Here is a 22506-nt window from a genome sequence, read left to right on the forward strand (position 1 = left end):
ACCCTCAATTCACCTAAAAACTTATTTGCCTATTAATAAAATACAAAAGAATTCTTTTCAAAATCATATTTCCACCAGGCAGCTCCATGTGTTCTTCCAAGCCTTCCCTTTAGATGCACAGCTTGAACCAACAAACGTACTTATTGTGTCTGAATGCATTACTCAGTCATTTCATAGTGGATTCCTTCAGGGAGCTCATTTTCCATTCCCCGACACTCACAGCCCATCTTCATGCTCGCAACCTGATTTCATAACAAGCATAAACAATTTGTCTCCATTGTATTCTGTTCTAACTCCGTCATGACCTCATTCATTGGTCCCCAGGCCCCTCTGGGCTTAATGAGTGAGCAGCAAAACTGCCATGCACATCAAACACAAACTCACCATCTCACACCCGGCGTGCTGGGGCCCCTGCTGCATCGAGGGAAACATGTAAATAAGGCTGTTTTATTCAGAAAAACCTCTACAGAATGCAGCACCTAAAAGTACCATAGTAGGGCTGGTTTTATCAGTGTGCAGCAAATGAATTAATACATCTGCTTTTGCAAAGTAATTAACTCTGACAAAAGCCTGCTCCAGTCGATATGATCAAATAATCCAGAGCGGCAAACCCCTAAAGTAAGTCCTTCAGTTTTGTGAAATTAGGATGAAATTTCTGTCCCCACTTGCAGCTACTTCCCTGTCTTTCTCGCACCCTTCGGATTCAGTCGAGCTGTGTGAGTTCTTCTCTATACCGTGCTTTGACTGACAGCTGTGGTATTGCGGATGTCTCACTTGGAGCTCTGCTGTTCACAATCCAGTTGGGAGGAAGGAGGGAAGAGGGGGTGTTGGCAGTGGTGCTAAAGTGATTGGGCTTGGGGAATGGTATTTCTGACATTTGTCTGGCAGATAAAAACCAACATCAGATATGAGGAAGGAGAAGGTCAGTGTCCCCACCATCAGATAGCGGTAGGTTTAGCATCTTGTCTGATGACTTCCTCCGCGCAGAGAAAACCAAGAGAGCCAAGAGGCTAAACATGCAGGGAGGCAATGCAGGGATTTGACTGACTAAAATCCCTCAGCTTGGAATGGGAAAATATTTACCCTGGGAATTGGTTTGATATGAATCGAAACGCAAATGAGCCGAATGAAACCCCTGGCAGTTCACATATTGATGCAGGAATAACAGAGACCGATCCTCTGATTCTCATTTGCTGTAATGCAGATGTTGAGAGAAAAAAAAAACTTCACTCATCCTGCTCTGGTTCTGCCCTCTTGAGCCAAGAGCAACTGGGAGTTCGGCTTAATCACACGGAAAAGAGGATGGGCCTAATAAGAGGGAGCATGAAGGTCGGGCAGTAAAATCGGTCGAGTCCAAAGTGCAGTCGAGTGAAAAAGGAAGTTTTTCTGTTCAAAGATGTCAAGACATTAAAAAAATCTCCTAAAATATACAACATATTCAACCTGAGGCCTCTGAAGAAGCCATTACTGTTTCACTTAAGTGACTGAGACCAAGGCCTCATTGCACAGGACGATGACCCCATTATGCTCTCATTGACCTCTTACAAGGTGGCCAGATGGCAACAAATCTGAAAATCCGCCAGCAGAGTGAGGTCATTCGTGACACTGTTACATCGTAAATAATTAAAGGTTTTATGCTGTTATTTTCACTGAAATGCACCCTCACTCAGTTGTAAGTGGGCGCAGTATGTTTCCAAGACGATCCTATCATATGCATACGCCCACCCAGCACTGAGGTCGATTCGAGTCCCATCTCAGTGCAATACCTGCATTACAATATATCAGGGCTTTTCAACTCCGGGCCTCGAGGGCCGGTATCCAGCACGTTTTGGTTTTAACCCTGCTTCAACACACCTGATTTTAATCAGCTGCTGAACAGGTGATTCAACCACTGAATCAAGTATGTTGGACCAGAGAAACCACTAAAACGTGCTGGATACCGGCCCTGGAGGCCCAGAATACAATAGCCTTACAATACATTAGTGACTTTAACACTGAGCAGTGCACAACAATATAATTTAGGAGTTAAATCAATTCTGGTTCAGAAGTTTTGTGCATCAACCGATGTCGTTAGGGTCATTTTCACATGCAATGTCTAGATATCAACCGTCGGCTGACTATGACCTCTACCTATTGGCATCTTTAACCAGTATCAGTCGACCTCTAATAATACATACAGGTATTAACCAACTATGTACTATACTACCACTGGCATGATAGAACAAAAATTAAGTGCCTTTGAGCATGGTGCACAAATGGGAAATAATGACTTTCTAACTATTGGTTGGTACATTGGTAACATCAGAAAATCTGGCATAATGGAAGAGGTTAGAGGAAGAATAGTAGAGTGAAAAAAGTACAGTTTTAAAATCTGTACACAAAATGTTTTGAATGCCTTCCTTCAATAGATGGAAGTCTATTACAATTCACCATCAAGTTCCCAAAGCAGGTTCGCTTTTGACAGTGCCATTGTAGCATCAGACGTCCACAGTGAATACCTGGCAAAGTTCACACAGCCACATCACAAGGCTGAATAAAGCACAGTGTGAAAGGTGGCCCGAGCCCAAACAGCAGCCCATACATCATCAGACAATGGCTGCTGGAAAACAGCCTATACCGAAGCACATAGAGCCAACTAACGGGCTGTCCAAACAGTGTTGACAGAGCACTCTCTCTATACAGGTGTAAAGAATACTGAATGAAGGGGAGGCATCATCAATAACCCCCTGACTGGTAAATGAAGCCGCTTGGCAAATCCATATCACACAGTTAACTAAAACCCCACCTGAGAACTGAAAATAATTGATGACAACGCTCTGCCTCCATCCTTCTCATAAACTCTTCCGGCAGAAATGCAGGGGATGCTCACTTATTCCAACAAAACCAACTCCAACCGCACCTTTCTCAGCCAAACAGACGCTGCTGCTTCCTCAATCAAAACCATTTTAAAAAAATGGAACTACTCATATTTTAACCAGTTGCTGAATGGAGGGGAAATAATGGTGGTATGGTCTATGTGTTCATTTTTTTTATTTGTCTGAAAAAAAAATAGAAACAAGCAAGTCGTAATTCTGTCATCATTATGGATGTGGAGCTACAATATGGCTTAAAGGAGCAGCATGTAAGAATTCTACAACATCACAAAACAGTCTAATGTTTCAATCACAATGGAAGGAAGGTTATACTGAAAAAGACTTCATTCTCAGCTGGCTGGGGGGGTCCGTTTCTATCCTTTAAAAAGAAATGAAACCTGTTGGCTAAGAAATAATAATAAAAGTTGGGTAAAGCCAGTCCTCCTCTGTCTTTGGTCTTCTGAAGCGGGGTCTGGGTCCCTGGGCTCTGCTGGGTCCCCGGCGGGGGTGGTCACCCCTGGGTCCCGGCCTCGGCCGGCTAGGGGGTGGGAGGCTGCGGGCGGGCCTGTGGGCTTGCCGCTGATGTCTCCCGGGACTCTACCGGCTGCTGGTGGTGGTCCCCCGGGGCGATCCTCTGTGCCTCTCGAGGGGGGCGGGGGCCTTTCTGGTTGCAGTCTCCTTGGGGTTCCTGTGTTCTGGGGCAGCGCCTGGATCTCTGGGACTTGGAGCTCCTCCCGTCTCCTACACATCTTTGGGGGGCGGATCTGTGGTCCCTCACACTCTCTATTGGACGCTCCTATAGAGAAACCTTACATAAACAAGCGCGTGTACACACACAGGTGCTCACATGGTGCTCTCATAAGTATGGGCTTGGGCACGTTCAACACTTGTCTTAAGGCTGTCGTTGCCACTAAATGCACTGTGATTTGTTATCGTGTGATTGTTCAGTTAAACAATGTTGATTTTATATTTCATCATCAGGTTGACGCAGTGATAGCTTGCTGCTGATGTATTGTTGTGTGTCCCATTTTTTTTCTGCTCTCTCTTTCTGGAACACCCCCCCTCCCCCCAGCGCTTTTTAAGAATCTTCTGGGACTGATCCGTAACTGGCAACAACCATGAAACTTAGAGCAGCAGTGAAAACGTGAGTTTTTTTTAATAAAATGGGCTGCAGTAACCATATTTAACCACAGGATGTCATTGTTTCTTCATTATTACTTGACGTTTTTCATATGTCGTCATCAGCCAATTTACCTTCTTAGTAAAGCCGATTTAAAGTCAGGCACATTCTCGGGCAGCTAGGTGCTGCTGCAGGATTTAATTTAAGTGTATTCTTACCTTCCTGGGTAACATCTGCTTTAAAAAATGCCCTAAAAATAATTTTTATTACCATTTTTTAATATTTAGTACTGGTTTGTTTGACTGACTTTAGAAAGTCTGATTTTAACACTGAATAGTGCACAAAATGAAGATGGTTAAATTCAGTGTTCACAAACTGATTCAGCTTCTGAAATTCTGTGCATAAATTGAGGTTATTGGTGATATTCTAGCATGAAAACGGTGGAAAACATCCAGGTATCAGCCATGGAAATCGGCCCAAAATATCGGCAGCACAAATCTGCCATCGGCTGAACGTAAACTTTACATGTCGACATCGGTATCAACGATAGAAAAAACGATTTTGGTCGGCCTCTACTTCACCCCTTCAAATATATGTATCATTTAAGTCTTTATCCTATATCTGAGTATCACAACCTTGTCCTGTTGCCTAACAAAGACTCATAAATAAACGAAATTAATAAACGCTCATCTGGGCATGCCGATTAAAGATCTCAGTGAAAGGAAATAGGTCCTTCCAGGTAGCCTATAACACAAACACCATTCCTGCATTATCCATCACCCATAACATATGGCGGCACAAACCATCCCTGCTGCTCTTTAGTCTGGCGTCTCTCATTGGCTTTGACAGCTGGGCTGGATCAATTGGACAGGTCCTGACTGGAGCTGAATGACAGAGTGTTCCAGACAGCCCATTCTGACTGTCACTTCCCTGAGAGATCACCAGCCACTCCTGCCCACGAATACTAATACGCTCGACACGGTTGCAGCCCGGGACAGGTGGGATGTGCTTCCTATTGTGTGTGTGTTCTTGTGTGTATGTGTGGTGTTGTTGCAAAGGCACAAGGTGAGCCGCACTCACACCAGGAATTACAGCTTAAATAAATGAAAGGAAGCGCACACACAACTGCACTCTCCCCCTCCCCGCGTCCTCTGTTGGTGACTGCCCAGGTATTGCAGGGCATGCAGAAAACCCATTAATAAGCCCAAGGCAGTGGCAGCATGCCAGTGCCTGTGAACAGGGTCAAAGGTCAGGTGATGGCTAACTGCAAAAAGAGCCTCCCTGTATGTTGAATCTGTCCTTTAGCTAAATATATTAAGCCCAATTCCCACCTGTACCGGGTCGGCCCGGGCCGGGTAGCATAGGTTGTTTACATATCTGGGTGGCCTGGAATTTTCCCGGGCCAACCAAGGCTCATTCTCGGCCCTCTTCCCGAGGGGTACTGCTTCAGGCCGACCAGGGCCAACACGCCCACTGCTGACAGCAAATTCACACCTTCCATTAGAGCAAGCCTCTGATTGGTGGGTAGAATCAGCCCATTCACACCTTCCATTAGAGCAAGCCTCTGATTGGTGGGTAGAATCAGCCCACATGGGCTTAAGGCAAGGATGTGTGGAATCAACCGGGCCAGGCTGGGGCCGACTGGGGCTACCCGGCCCGGGCCGACCCGGTACAGGTGGGAATGGGGCTTTAGTGGGAGTACTGAGCTCTGTGTGCTTGTGGTCATGTTTACATGATTTAAAAAGGGAACATTCTGTAGTTTTTGTATACTTACAGAATCTGAATTATTTAATCAGCAGTGAGTGAAACATTTAACTGAATTGAATTTCTTTTTCTTTTCTTTTTTTAATTTATTTATTTATGTTTTTTAACCGTGTCCTGTCTGGCTGCGAAGCAAACAGAATTGATGTCTGAATGCTGGTAACAAGCCTTACAGATTTACTCTCAGGTGGAGCATCAAAGCTTCTGCTTTTAATGTCACGCCTGATTCTTAAAACTTTATTGTTTTGTTTTTTGAATGCTTGTAATTCCGACCGGACACGGAGACAGAGGTGAAAGAGAAAGGAGAAGACAAAAGGAGGGCGGGGGGGGGGGGGGGGGGCAAAAGCTAAATTTGGAATTTAAGATCCAAGGTCAGTGTTTGATTGTCCAACAGCCTCAGAAAGATCAAATCTGTAACTTAACTGTAGCTTAGATGCTAATAGTTGACGAAAAGCGTTTCCGGGTTAGTTTCCACGTTTATACAATGTAAGTCCATGCTAGCATGTTATAGCTTGCCCAAGGCCAGTGCTGAAAACACACCTTATAGCCATGCTGACACATTTACAGAAATGTTGATTAATGTCCCTGTTCGGGTAAACAAAAACTAAAATAAAAAAGTCTAAGTTATAAAGCAAACACTGATCCATCGAGTCTTCTGCATCTGCTTGCTAAGTACGAGCTAATGCTTCGTTTGCCAACCAGTTTCTTGCTGTTGTCCTCAACAGTGTTGGGCAAGTTACTTCAAAACTGTAATGCATTATTTATTACTTGTTACCCTCATTTTAATGTAATTGATTACTATATAATATTACTGATTTTAAAATGTAAGGCATTACACTACTTTTGCATTACACTACTTTTGCATTACTTTAAGTTACTTTTACCAAAACAATTTCAATATGAATTAGGTCATGTGATGCTCAGTGAACTCATGACACATCCAGAGGAAGGTGTGGTGTCTGAGCATTGCTGTTAAAAACAGTCAGATATAATAATAGTTCTTTATTAAATAAAAGCAACAACAAACTGTACTCTCAGCACGCTGCCATCTTATATTAACTGAGCAGAGAGTGAGGTGATGGGGGCTCCAAGCCTATATTTGCCTTGGTCCCCAAATGCCTCGATACGGCCCTGGATGTGGGACTGACTTCTGGGGAGATCTGATTCTATCACATGTATAAATATTAAATGCTTATATATTATTGCTTTTCACTGGTAAAACTGTGTATTGGGGATAAATCTACCTAAGTTTTTTCTCTTCAAGCACTTTGTTTTGTTTTCTTGATTTTATTTGAATAATTTCTGGCCCTTTCTCTCCCTAACCTTCCTGCATGCTGCCAATTTTCTCCGTCTTCCAGAAAAACAGTTTCCTAGATTCCCTACTTTCTAACTAATCAGCCAAAGGGATCTACCGAACGCAAAAAAAAAAAAAAGCTTAATATGTGCTACGCTCCAGCAGCAAATGAGTTGAAATCACCGGGCGAGGGCACAGATTACGAACTCAGCGGAGGCAAAGCACGTCAGAAAAGTACAGAAAGTACAGAGAATATGGGCTGATATGAACGATCGCAAGTGAATTATTTTGTTTTGGTGGAGCGATTTTGTGAATATAACAGCGGCCGCGCGCAGGACGCAGCTGGAGTATTTGAGCCGTTACCGCTGCGTCCTCTCTGCTCATAGAATGCCTGCAAAGCGGAGTTCATAAATGACGTCATATATGTAGATACCAGATCTTTATTTTGAGCTTTCCGCAATTTTAATTTTTAAGAAACCCGCATCTTGATTCTGGGTTTAAAAATGCGTTGTAATTACAGCGTTACTGACAATTGTACCGAGTAAATATTACCATTTTCTTTCCCTGTAATGCCTTACATTACCACATTAAAGCTAAAAGCAATGCATTACAGTAATTAATTACTTTTGTACTGCGTTACTCCCAACACTGGTCCTCAATACTCAGTTTCACTTAAAGGTAGTCCATCAGTATTTCTCCTTATTGTATGAGTATGCACATCTAAACCAGGCATGTTTAAAATGCGGCCCTTGAAAGAATTTTGCGTGGCCCCCATTTTTATTTCTTGAATGAATAACTTTCTCTCTGAAGCAGACTGTTGATGAAGACACTTTCTAACATTTTCATGTTCAGATTTTTACTAAAAGACCTATTTTGACCAATTTTGAAGAGTACTAATTAAAAAAAGGTCATTACAATTTTTTTTTGCATAATAAAAATAATAATAAAAAATTTGTGGCTCGTGAGGACTTTTAATTTGACGACGATTTGGGCTCTCATCTTGAATAATTTGGACACACCTGTTTTAAATCGAGATGATTTTTGGGCCTAATGTGTTAAACTACCTTCGTTATTATCCAACATTTTCACCAAATTGAGACCGTTTTCCCTAAAACGCCTTCACAAGAAGACAGGCAGATAATTATTAGCTTGTTTAACTTAAAAATGTCCCATTTGAAGGTGATGGTAGAAGTATCTGATCTGATATCTGCGTGAAAAAAGACAAAATCCCAACAGACATGATGGTTTTCACCCTGCAGAATGTAACTGGCCTATTCTATGCTTGATCATTTTATTTACAGCAAGATTTTTCCTGTTCCTCTCATATTTAACGTGCCTTTCCTCAGCTGTCAGCACACCATTGAGGATCAGAAACACTAAAGTGCAAGTAGGCATGAAGAGATGCTTATGGACATGCAAGAGAGTCAGTGGTCTCCTCAAAGTCACGAGGTGGCTTTTGGCATGTGTCGGCGTGTGGCTTTTGTGTTACTGTAGTCGGTGACACACTGCTGCTGCAAATGTTTGTAACGCTCTGGACTGCACATGACAGAGGTCCTCAGGGTATTATATCTGAAACAGCTGAGTGCTGACCTCAATTAGAAGCGTGGCGCTGCTCATGTGCTCTCCATACTGTATGTGAATCAAGCTTATCACGTATCTGTAATACATCAAGATTGTGTGTGTGTGTGTGTGTGTGTGTGTGTGTGTGTGTGTGTGTGTGTGTGTGTGTGTGTGTGTGTGTGTGTGTAGGAATCCAGGGGAGTTCAGATAAACATCTCAGTACGCTCAAAATGTTGAGTGTTGTTCTGCTTTCAAATACGGATTAGCAGCAGATGAAGTTCCTGTTAGTGACAGCCAGTCTCAGGAGAGTGGAGAACTGCTGTGTGTGTGTGTGTGTGTGTGTGTGTGTGTGTGCGTGCGTGCGTGCGTGCGTGCGTGTGTGTGTGTGTGTGTGTGTGCGTGTGTGTGTGCGTGTGTGTGTGTGTGTGTGTGTGTGCGTGTGTGTGTGCGTGTGTGTACAGTATATGCATATGCCCTCTAACACCCTTAAGTGCAGCGGAGTGAATAAACAAAGATGTAATGAGCACAGATGCATTGTTATGCACATGTAGGTCAACATGGATACTGTAAGAGAGTGACGTTACAAGAAACAAGAACAAAGAATAGAGATGATGTCGAGTTTATATACTTTACTAAGGGTTATAGTACAGTCTCGGAAAAAAACACCCAATGGAGCGTTTAGATGTACACTGTCGTGTCACATGATAACAACAATAATAATATGTCATGACTCCCAGGCTGCCACCCTCCTCTGCCTCAGCCGCCTCCTCAATCAACCCCTCAGCCGCTTAATGATCCTCACCTGTGCCCTGTCATCAGCTTATGCCACACACCTGCCTCCTCTGCTATTTAACACCCAGCCTGCTCTCCAACCGGTGCCAGATTATTGAACGCCACAGCTGGTAAATTCTCCAGCCTTCCATCCATCGTCTGTCTCACGTGTCTCAACTTGGTTCTGTCTCCTGGATTCTCGCCTTGCTGCTGCATTGGACCCCTGCCTCGTTCCCTACCACGCTTTTGGATTTCCCGGATTATCGACATTGGATCTGTCCCCTGACTTCGAGCTCTCGCCTGGTTCTGACCCACGCTTCCACCTGACCACGTCTCAGCCTTCTTCCTGGTTCTGACCACACTTCTGCCTAACTACAACCCAACCATCTCTCTCTCTGCAGTGTTGGTGACAAACTCCTGAATTGTTTTAATAAACATTTTAAACCTCTTACTGTGTTCAGTGTCCTCATGGGTCCTACATCCAAGCGCAGGTCATTAAAGAATATTAATAAAATCAGATTTTTCATTCTAAACTACTTATTGTGAAATGTCAAACTCTGTAATTATCAGTCATTCACCTTAAGGTCCATTATCCAACCCTAAGGGGTACATGGGTTTATCTGGGGCACAAAACCTAAAAGATCAATCCAATAATCCTTCCATCGGTCTCTTCTATTGAGACACCTTAAAAATTAAACAAACTCAGCAAAGTGAAAGCTCATTTTCTTAAACTATATTAACTAGGAAAACGGCATCCGACTACCCTCTGTGCAGACGTGTCTCCGTCATCTTCAGAGCTGTGCCACATGGTGTCCAAGCTGCTCAGACAACTATTTCCAGTTTAATTGGGTTTCACTGAGAGCAGAAATACACACTGCAGACATCTGGTAGGGAAATACATAGGGTACTGTACACATACAACCAACAGCCAAACACTGGAGTTATCTTTTAAAATTAATCCACTCATGAAAATCAAATCTCAACTGTTTGCAAAGGCAAATATCTTGTGGTATAGCCAATTATGGCATGAACGGCATTGAGCGGTAGTAACTGCGGCTGCAGTCTTACCCTGAGCTAAGGAACTAAAGGATTTATTGTTATTGCCTGATTCATTGGTTTCACTGCAGGCAGCTCTAATTCTCCAGAACCTGTTTTAGAGTGAGGATCCTTGCTGCCAAGAGCTTAATCCAAACGTGTAACATGTTAACATACAGAGGAGTGGATCATCTATAGGACCAATGCTCTTAAAGCATTGGTGTGGTGCCAGGGGAAATCAAGCCAGCCTCGCTAACATAGCAGCTAAACATGCTGCAGCATGGCTGTAAAATGGGATAAATCCACCGCAGCAATTCCTAACATGTTGTCACCCTTCAACTGTAAAAACGTCAAGAATACATCAAAGTAAGTGTCGTTCCAAAGTGGCACGCCATTTTCAGCTTCATAGCTTCTTTTTTTTTTAAATATGTTATTAAGGAGGCACTCCTTGATCTTTGACATGGTACGATGCAGGTATGGCACCTGTCAGTGAGGAGCATTGCACCAAAACATTGGACTTATGGTGTTAAAGTAACGGTGTGTATTTTCTCTGGCAATATGGGGCAGTACACACCTAGATCATTGCAAGCAAGTAGTATTTTTGTGTTCAAGTAAGACCTTACCAACGGGTGGCCATTAGGGTCAAAAATCTCTGGGAGCTCAACCTCCAGCTCGATGACAAGCTCATCAGACTCCCTTTCATCACTGGCAACAACATTTGTGAATGGAGAATGTCTTGTAACCGTTTGTTACAAATCAGTAAATGCATTTTGTCCTCACAGGCTCCCGTAGAAGGAAACATGGCGTCTAATATGGCGCCACCCAGAGACGTTGTGTGTTCCTCAAAGCCAAGGAACCTTGCCTTGAAGTCTTGGCCCCGCCCCAGTTGCCTAGGAGTTACGTCATCAGGAACCACCAAGGCGTGTTCCAATGTTCTACCGAGGTGTGGTTCTTCGTTTGTTAGCCGTTTAGCTAGTTGTGCAAGAATACACAGGAGATGCCTTGTAGCCTAGCTATGGTCAAAAATTTCCCAGAATACATTGCAGTCATTTCAGAAGGATGTCGGATCAGAAGCCGACAGCTACTTTGGGGACAAATTTCAAGTTTAAATGTAAGTCAACTAATTGCAGCTGTCAGGTTGATATCTGAAATGTTTTTTATTTTTTCAGCTGTCAGCAGTTCGCTATGGTTGGTTAGTTGCTTAGTACTTGCAGCTTCGGTGGCTGGCAGGTAGTAACTCGCTTACCTATTTAATTTAACAAATAGATACACAATTTTAAAAGTAAAAGGCACGTTATATATTTATATTGTAACTTATACATATAAAATATAACGTTATCTCCCGTGTCACGTGACATTAATGGAAGTCTGTTCCATTGAACCGTTTTCTTTGATCAAGGAAGGATAGTGTCCTCGTAAGTAAGGCGCCTGACCTCACAAGACATCGCCTTACGAGGCCAGGTGCCTCAACATTGAGAAACACCCTTTGACCCACTCCAGTGTACTTTAGACCTGATTTTTATGGTTATATGTTACAAAGCCCCCAACATTTTTCAACAACTGGGCATCATTTAATTCATGTTCAACCACATTTTAATGGATTTTCCCAGAGATTAATGGTAAAAACCACACATCTTCACTTTAAGGCAACCATTCAGTACATTAGGTCTTAAAACTGCCACAGAACCTCTAAATATATAAGAACTGAGGTTTGACTTGGTGACTAGAAATATGAAACCCAAAATAAGAGTAAGCAATGCCTTCCTCTTTCTGACCAGAATCGTATGTAACACTTTACAGAGCTGACTAATGAACCAGTGAAAAGAAAACGCCCTTTACCTTCAAGGTTAATAAGTTATTACTATATAATCAAGGATGTGAAACTCCCCACTCTATTCAGTCTCTCTTTGCATCAAGTGTTGCAAAGCTGACAGTAAACACCCTTTGACAAATGGACAAGTTTCCCTTTCTTTCACCCCTTTTTGACTGTGTTTAATTAGTATTTATGGTAAAATTACTCAAAGCATGATATAAGATTAACTGCTTGATAAACTTGGGGACAGACATTAACACCATAATAAGAGTAGAAAGTGCTCCCTACTATAAAACACCCAAAAGTACCAACAGCAGATATAACAATGCATTTATCTACTTATAAACTTACTGTGTATGAGTAATAGCCATAATAACTGGTCAGTTATCATAATAATAATGTGTAGCAGTCCTATTTGGTAAATGACAGAGAAGGGAAGTTTACTGGCTAATTCCTTAAAGTAACACTAAATGGATTTTTAACTTTAAGCTAAAGCTTTAACATTGATTTCATTGATTGTTGGGTTAGAAAATTGACCAATTTTATATTTGACACCACTCTGCAACCTATGGCCTAAAGGCTATGAAATCACAGGCTGATGGTGACCTGGCTTTGTTACTACTGGACTTGTAAGTAATAATATTGTTTGTCCAACAGTGTGGATCTTTTTGATTTGTAGCTTATTTAGTAAGACTTGGTTCCTTGGTAATGGTTAGCACGTTGGTAGCGCTAGCTACAGCAGGCTGCTGCAGGGTTGTTTACGGTAGTTGTTATTCCACTTCCAATCAGCAGGGAGGAGAAACAGGAAGAAAAAGCTGCTAATAAGCTAAAATCATCAGGAAGTGGAAAAGTGAAAATTTCAGGTGATGACTCCTTAAAAAGTAGCAAAAGGTTTGCCACAAATAAATAAAAAAAAACTCATCTTTAAGTGCTCAGTGTTCTTATTTCCTTCCATGAAGCCAAATAAGAGTTCTTTAAGGTTTTATACTGACGACAAAGCATTTGCACGCATCCAAATCAAATCTCAAGCCTCTACTTTCTGTGTGATTACACAATAACTTGGAGCTGAGTGATTGTCTACCTCCAGAAAACACTGCCAACACGAGCGAATTGAGAATTGTTGGACTAGTGCGACCCGTTTCTATTCACGGCGGCTGCCACATCGGACGAGAGAGCACTAATGGAGCGGAACAGTAATAGTGAAACCTTAAGAGTTGAGCTATTGAAAGGAAAGACTCAAGTGCACATAATTTCTTCTTCTAAACAAAATGGCCCAAGCATAAAAAAGCTATATATAAAATAAAAGGCATTGTTTTACTTCTAATCCAACATCATTATTGTAATGATGACACTATTTGTTTTGTATCATTTTTCTCTCACACCTCTCGTAGCGCTCTCTCTTTTAATCCGTATATTACCTTTGAAATTTCTAACGTTTCTGGTGTTTGAGCACAAAAAAATGAACATACACAGCTTTATAGAAATATTATATAATATTTCATATGTCCCAATTTTTTTACATGGATTTCATCCTTGGCTGTACCCCTAGCAAAATATAAGAAAAAATGTGTGTGTTTCTGAGATTTAACCCCTTTATTGCCAGGTGTATGATCAATATCAGAAATGTGAAAACATGTAAAAAATATTTTAATAATCAATTTATTTTTTATGCTTTATGTTCAGATGACGTTTTTGGGGGGTTAAACTGTCACAGCCTTGGAGTGTCACAAATAGGCATAAAAGTAAATTTTTTGCTCAATTTATAGTTTTGTGTAATTTCATGTATTCTAAAAAAGTCATGATTTAAACCTTGGTGCGCAAAAAAATGCAGACACAATACTTCCTCATATAATCTTTCATAACTCCTAATTTCTTTACATGAATTTTGTCCTTGGTTTCAGCAGGGGCGGATTAAGGACTGAAGAACATCCGGGGCTTAACACACGCACACACACGCGCGCGCGCACACACACACTACTCAACATCATATATGTCTTGTACCACATAATGTTTAATCTGAAGCTACATATTCAGCATATTCAGGGCAGAGTATTGTTCCTGTTAGTGTTTAGTGTGAGATGATAGTAAATATTCCCTTTCTTTCTCCAGCAACTTTACCTGATAGTAAGCTAACTTTAGGCAAACCAGCAGCACAACAAATATTTTCAAATAAGACTCACAAACCTGAGTCAACACCAGTCTCATCAAAGCTGGGGTTCTGTCGTGGTACTTTAGGTCTAAAAAACGTCCTTATGTCCATCTTCACTCATGCGTTTCAGGCAGAGAGTGCAGAAGAAGCCGGCTGCTGAAGGGCTTCTTCTTCAGTGATGGAGGCTCAGGCAGGCTGTATACAAACTACTGCCAGCTGCTCCCTCTCTGTTGGACTTTGGTACTGCATGTTACTTCCGCGATTTAGATCCGGGGCTTTCTATGAAACATCCGGGGCTTCAGCCCAAGTAGCCGGGCCTAACGCCGCCCCTGGGTTTCAGTCCTCACAAAATATAATTAAATATTTGTGCAATCCTGAGATTTAACCTTTTTATTTTCCCCTCTATTTAAAGTGCATGATCAGAAATGTAAACTAGTGAAAAGATATAAACAAATTTTCTGTGTTATGTCCAGATTTGTTTTATGGGCCAACTTTCAACATAAATGGTCATAAAAATATTTCCATGTAATTTTTTTCTTCTTCAATGCAGCGTTAGTTTTTTCCCCCGGTATACATAGGATAAATGCCCAATCTAGTGGAAAACATCAAAAACTCTAAATTGAGTCTGCAAATATGGAATATGGAATTACATATATATATATATATATATATATATATATACATATGTATATATATATATGTGTATATACACACACACATATATATATATATATATATATATATATATATATATATATATATATATATATATATATATACATATATGTATACACATATATATATACATATATTTTTTTTCTTCTATATGTATATATATGTATATATGTATACATATACATATATATATGTATATGTATATGTATATATATATATATATATGTATAAGCCTAAATATTAGCATATATATATATATATATATATATATATATATACATATATATACATATATATATATATATATATATATATATATATATATATACATATATATGTATATATATATATATACACATGTATATATATATATATATATATATATATATATATATACACATGTATATATATATATATATATATATATATATATATATACACATGTATATATATATATATATATATACACATGTATATATATATATATATATATATATATATATATATGCTAATATTTAGGCTTACTAGAAAAAAAATATTTACATGGGAGTCAATGGCACAATGATTTCAGTGTTACATTAAATGGAGTGGGGGGATTTTTCAATTATTTTTGGTATTTCCCACCAAAATACACATTCTCCCCCGAAAAAAGATTCTTTGCAGTAGCATAGCCAAATTTATTCACGAAAATACACCTGTCTGCGCAAAAAAATGCACTTAGGACATCACTCACTGCCGAAGCAGTCACAGAATGCTAACTTTTAGAAAAATCCTGAAAGAGCTACTTTGTTTGGAGACACAGCTAAGCGGACTGAGCCATCGTATCTCCTGGTCAGTTTTACCCTTCCCAGAAATTTTCTGAAACTCCTAAACACGACTACTTTTATGAGGTTAGAATCAAACGTCTTCATGCAACAGAGACCTTTATTTTAAAGAACCTCTCATTCTCATACAATTGTGTCTCACAGACATCTCCTTGTGTTTGATGGTCAATCGAAAGCCTACCCTAGCTTTTAAATGGTCACTAATTATAGTTTTAACTTCAGGACAATATCAACTGTAGGATACTCCACTTATTGACCAGTAAAAACTTTAGCCATTTCATCCACAGTGGGAGAAAAATTGCCGGTTTAATGAATCCAATATAGCTGTGCTTGCTCCTTTTTGTAGTGGTTCAAACCTCCACCTAAAACACACGAGAAACCAGAAATGTGACCACAAATGAAACCTTTGTCCAAGCCATGGTTTTAGGAATGAAGACAAGCAAGGATTACTGGAGTTTAGATTCACCCCTGGCCCTCAATTGAGAAATGGAAAAAAAATTTAAAAAAATCTAACAAATGATGTGACGCTTCGGGGCCTCGTGGACTGCCCTCTGTGGACTTCTCACCCATGCTCTTTTAGCTGGAGATTGGCTTCATTAGTAACCAACAGGGAGCATTTTCAAGCAGCTTTGCAGAAGCCCACAGGAATCCAAATAGTGGTATTTACTCAGTTTTACAGACACTGGTAAAACAAACCCCTCACAAGACAGCCAAAGAAAATAACATACCTTAGCACGCAGGAATAGAAGCCCACATCGCCCAGCTCGGCTGGTCGGAACCAGATAGCGTCTTCCTCTTTGCTCGTTCTCGTGCCGTCAAAACTGATGGGATCCTCAAAGTCTCCATGTCCTGCACTTTTGTACCACATGAGGCTAAGTCCCGTGCTCTGAGCATGGCTGTAGTTGGCTCGGATATATCCATAAAATAACGCACACTTAATCCGGACAGGCTCCCCCAGCAGCACTTTGTACTTCAGATAGTCCACCGACCAGTCTGTGCAACCTTCCACTGCAAAAGGAGAAGAAAAATGGAACATTACAGGAGGATTTGATTCAAAATTTTACATAGAAATTTATTTAAACTTTGACTCAAGCTTAATAAATGATGTTGCGTTCTATTTAAATCGGAAGTTAAAACACAGATCTGCTCAGGAATCTCAAACGTTGACATCAATCCTATTGTTTTTCCAAACTCGGAAGACAGAACTGAAATTGGGGTGGCTGATATGGCAAAATATGTTTTTTGTAAAAGTTAAATAATGTGCTTATCAATTTTTTGTTGATTTTTAAATATGTTGTAACTAATTTGTTACTACACAATGCAAACACACAATTTCCCCATTTAAAAACATTCAATAAGGACTAAAACAGGTAACTGTGGCAAAGGAGTGAAGTGCCCGTAACCAGAGGGATCAAGTCTACTGCAGTCAGTGTGTCCTTGGGCAGGACGCTTCACCCACATTTCCTGCTGGTGGTGGTTGGTGCATGGAAGCTGTGGCTTCAACGCGGCTCATCACCACAAGCATGTGGATGTGTTGTGATATGTCTTCGGGAGCTGTAAAACCCTAGTTGGAACTTTAAAACTACAAGTCCTTTACCATTTACCTAAAACCTAGCTGTAACTAACAAGCCTTGTGCAAACATGTGCTAATAATGCTAAAATCTAGCGCTAGCTAGTAAGTGACCCAGTTGATATGTAAATAAGTAACTCTGTTAAGTAATGATCAAAAAACTAAAAATAATCACAAAGTAAACACATTCTTAAAAGTACTTTATTTTAATGAACACACACAATTAGTGTGCGTCGCATCTAAAACAGTCTGGGTGGAAACAAATCTGTTCTCCATCTTTCTATTAAAGGTTTGATTTGCATGTGTAATCAATGCATAAGCAGTCATTTCTAGTAGGAATTAATGGCTTTGGTGGCTTATTTCCTGATTTTTGGACATCTTGCCTTTGATTGGCCAACGGCAATACCACAAGAATGAAGAAGTTCTGCTGTGTGGTGAAGTAGCTAATACTAATAGTTGGTGTTGTGTCTATCACTAGGGGGCAGTATTGGATAAGAAATGCAGGTAAGGAGAGAAGAAGTGCTTGAGTGGGAAGAGTTAAGATGGATGGAGGTTTGAAAATTCTTGCCTATACTTGTGATACTTCTGCTACAACCACCGACCATAACTGTTAGTTCCCCATCGAGAGTCAGGATGTGTGAGTCCATGACTGTTAGGTGACAGTGTGATGTAGACTCGTCAGGATTTTGTAATTCTAGCGTTTCACCGTCTCTCTTCTATCAGAAACTAATGCAGGAGATAGATGGAGACAATTTTCATGTTCAGCTTGCATAAAACCCTCAGAATGACTGAATATAATCAGAAATAATTATTTAAATGGGTTTTCGGTGAACCACATCTTTATAGTACTAATTCTACCTTTTCTCTGACAGCTCGTAAATGCATTAGAATCCTTACATTACCATGTCGCCCAGCCCTAATACTTCAGCATTTATTTTAAAACTAATTAATCTATATCATAAGCTAGGGCTGGGCGATATGGCCTAAAATCAATATTACGATATACTGAGGATTTCACATCGATAACGATAAATGGACGATAACTACAGGTATGCGCAGAAACAAAAGTTGTCCACTAGATGGGGCTGTCATGTGCATTGCGTAGTCACATTTTTACGTCACTCATGGTGGTACAGTGTTGAGTAAAGGGACATGAACGTTGCCAACCTACACACGTATTTTCTGTTTTCAATTCAATTCAAGTCAAATTTATTTATGTAGCGCCAAATCACGACAAGAGTCGTCTCAAGGCACTTCACATAAAAAAAATTCCAATTCAGGTCAGTTCATTAAGCCAACCAGAAATAATGTTTCCCACATAAGGAACCCAGCAAATTGCATCAAGTCACTGACTAGTGTCAGTGACTATACAGCAATCCTCATACCAAGCAAGCATAAAGCGACAGTGGAGAGGAAAACTCCCTTTTATTATCAAATTTACTGACATGGGAAAAAATGTTGTCGATAAGTCAGAAATTTTGTTAAATGTTCATTTTCGATTTATTGACCAGCCCTATCACAAGCTAAATGAATCAACCATATACAGCATGCTTGATTGTTTTGGGTTAAGTGGAGATCTAACTGAGATTTCTAAAGTCAGCTAGCTACATAACAACACTGATGGTTATTAATAAAGACTGGGAAATTTACTACAGTATGTTTCAAGACTAGGATGCTGCAGTTTACCATGAAGAACAAGTTTCACAATGCAGGTTGACTGCTATCTATAGGAAACAATCACCATGGTAACCAACACAGCAATGATAACCTACTCTGGGGATGATTTACTTTGGAGGATGAGATCAATACATGCACATAGAATAGAATATTAAAGGTTCAGCTCCACTTCCAGCATGATTCAAACATGGACATACATGGACTGTGAGATCAATAACTAAATGAAATATTCCAGTTTCATCTGAGCAAACCAGCAGCAAGGTGTTGATAATCCAGTTTGGCCTTTTACATGTAGGACAATAAATTAGAAATCTCTCGTGACACAGCCAGAGAGCTTAATCAGCATTAGAGTACACTACCCATACATTATACTCACAGATGCACACATATGCATGTTTATTTCATAAAGGGTGTGTCAGAGAAACATCAGAACTATGAATCACAATTCAAGGTCAGACAAAGGTCAGATGTCTCCTATTTACGTTAAATCCATTAAAAATGTGTAGATTTCATGTTCCTTAAATGCTGCAGAGATAAATAGAAAAATGAACACGTAAGTTTAGAAACTTTTACTAGAATATGAAATATTTTGTTAGTTTTAATATTTGATGTGTTTTTGATATTTATTTAAACTAGGAAAGCTTGATTTTAGCATTTTTTTAACCGATATCTGACATTGTCTTAGTCTTAATTTCTAATACCCATACAAACCAATATCAACATATGTGGCCAAAAAAAAAAAAAAGAAAATCATTTAGGTTGCTAACAACACATATCTCCTATCATGAAAGCGAAACTCATTCACTGCCAATGACGACTAAAGTCGTCCTTTGCATTTTTTTACTGTTTGGGCATCGGAACGAGCTCCCGCACCGTGAGAACAAACATCTCAGCTCTAAAGCCGATCTTCATCCACCTACGTCACACGTCACGTGATCAGGAAGCAGAAAATCCATGTGTTAGGAGATGGTTTTGGCCCGCTGCTGTAAAAAAAGCGAGGCTCAAAATGGAAAAAACTTCTGCCAATCACAATTCGACAACGGATAATGAAAGAACGGATAGCGCTGGAAACGCACAGATTCTTCCTGTTTTAAGAGGTAGTCTCCGCTTTGTTTTGGTTGTTTTGGCGTCGACATCATCCTAGCGCTCAACGTTCTGTAACTCTTAAAAACACAGTAAAAATGGTGAGAAACGCTGGCAGCGAACGGCTTTACCGATCAGGAAACGGCTGGCAGCGAATGAGTTAGGCTTTAAACAATATTTGTGCAAAAATGCAACTACTTTAGTTTAAGTAAGTAATCAAAAACAAACGTCATGTTTCATTGGTCTCCAACAGCAGCTGAATGACATTCTACCAGAGATAATCCAGACAAATTCTCTGTTACGCCTTTAGGCCCAAGGTAATTGTTAAGTTCAGTATAAGTTTGATTAATAAGTTAATAAATTGTGCAGGTGAAATAGCGATATAAAAGTTTAAATGTTTTAGGTTTTGAAAATGGACCAAAGTGGGACATCGCTGTTAAAAACAATCTTTGTTATATTGTCTGTGCGAAACACAACAAGGTGAGTGCTACTAACTCAGACCTATCGCTGAGGTAGGTCCTGTATCCTCCACTCTCGGTGTTTACACGAAAGCAGAAACGAGAAAATAAACGGCTCACGAACACGGTACTTTTGCCTTATGTATTCGTGCCTTGGAGAACATTTGTCTTAGTAAGTGTCGATTTGTTTAAGGAAAGTTTGGCCATGCGTTAGTTACTTAGTTGATAAAATGTAAGCAGCGTGAGTGTACACATGCTAAACAAGACTAATTGCTACATGCGACAATAAGACGTCTGAATTATTTTTTCTGTTTCTGTACATTGTACTTACGATGATAAAACATGAACGATTTCATTTAAAAAGGCAAACCTTGGGTGAAGATTCTGGTGCTTGTTTTAGTGGTTTGCTAGCTGCTAGCAACATATAGCTACGTGCTCTAAGGAGAGCAAATCCTCTATGTAGGGCAAATTTCTTTTTATTCACAAATTGAGCCAAATAAAACAAAAATATCTCAAACTAAACCTCAGATCTGTCATATTTGGTATAACATGTGTATGGTATATAAAAGTTATTAAAGGAGTTAAATCCAATACCAATATTTTCCGATGTTACATTTGTAACAGATCAAAGATCAAGTTTTCATCATAAAAAAAAATAAAGACCAGAATGTAACTTTTAATTTGCAGACACACACCCCATCTGTCTGGCCTCTAAACCAGAAAGCTCTGCACCAGACCTTGTCACCAGGGCTGTTGCTAGCTATGTTGGTGCCCTAAGCACAAAGGCTTCGTGGTGCCCCCCCCCCCCCCCCCCCCACACACACACACATACAGAAAAAAACAACACAATAACACAGTATGTGCAAGCGCTTCACCTTAAATTTTCTTTAATTCTCTTGTATGCACAAACTGCTTATTATTTTCCAAAAAGTAGGATTGATATTTTGTGTGTGTGTGTGTGTGTGTGTGGGGGGGGGGGGGGTCATTTTGCCTTGGCCCCCAAAATGTCTTGAAACGGCCCTGGGTGTGTGACTGAGTTTTGAAGGTGATCTGAATTGTATCAGATGTATAAATATTACATGTGTGCAACTTATTGTTTTATACAGGTAAAAACGTGTAGTGGAGATAAATCTACCTAAATTTTACTTTTCAACAATTTGTTTTGTTTTCTTGTTTTTATTTAACTATTTCCTGTCCTGTCTGTCTCTCATCTTCCTGCATCTCCTCTAAACTCTCCAGAAAAACTGCTGCCTGGATTTTTACTTTTTCACCTCATCAGTAACTTTTGAGCAGATCAAAGGGATCTCCTGACCGCAAAGCGGAGTGCGCGATTCGATGCTGCGTCAGTGAGGTGAAATCACCACAGCACAGGTGATGAGCTCTGCAGTAGCAGAGCGCCAGGCACAAATAAGACAGAAAGTCGAGAACATGAGCGGACATGAACGATCGTGTGTTAATTATAGTTTTTTGCCTGCGCCACTTTGAGAATGGACCGTGCGCTGGACGCAGCAGTCTGAATCGCTGCGCAACAACGCAGCACTGTGACGCTCTCTGTGTTCTCTGCTCAAAAGAGTCCATAAATGATGTAATATAGGTAGAAAACTTTCTTCCGGGTCCCCTGGATGTGTAGGATATACAGCTCCCCCATCCCTGCTCCTGGATGAAACGCCGGACATTTTAATCAATATAAGAACCCCCAGTCCGGACGTCCGGACAGAGAGTGAAAAGTGGACACGGTCCATCTCCTTTCCTTTTTGTATTGTTTTCTCTCTGTAAACATGCTGTTAACTTGCTTTGGCACATCTTCTAATTGAAATCTGTCTTTATCATATATATATTATATTTCATAAGCTTGCGTTTGGTG

General features: G+C 40.2%; 1 protein-coding gene across 3 annotated transcripts in view; it reads right to left on the reverse strand.

The window, feature by feature from the left end:
- LOC107381071 (interleukin-1 receptor accessory protein-like 1) overlaps nucleotides 1–22506 on the reverse strand; it is a 507698-nt gene that overhangs the window by 236855 nt on the left and 248337 nt on the right. For all 3 annotated transcript variants that reach the window (XM_054743445.2, XM_015952561.3, XM_015952560.3), the window contains one exon: nucleotides 16583–16862. In XM_054743445.2, the coding sequence (XP_054599420.1) occupies nucleotides 16583–16862 (280 nt within the window). The remainder of the gene's footprint in view (nucleotides 1–16582; nucleotides 16863–22506) is intronic.

Source organism: Nothobranchius furzeri, chromosome 14 (assembly GCF_043380555.1).
Source record: "Nothobranchius furzeri strain GRZ-AD chromosome 14, NfurGRZ-RIMD1, whole genome shotgun sequence".
NCBI classification, from domain to species: domain Eukaryota; kingdom Metazoa; phylum Chordata; class Actinopteri; order Cyprinodontiformes; family Nothobranchiidae; genus Nothobranchius; species Nothobranchius furzeri.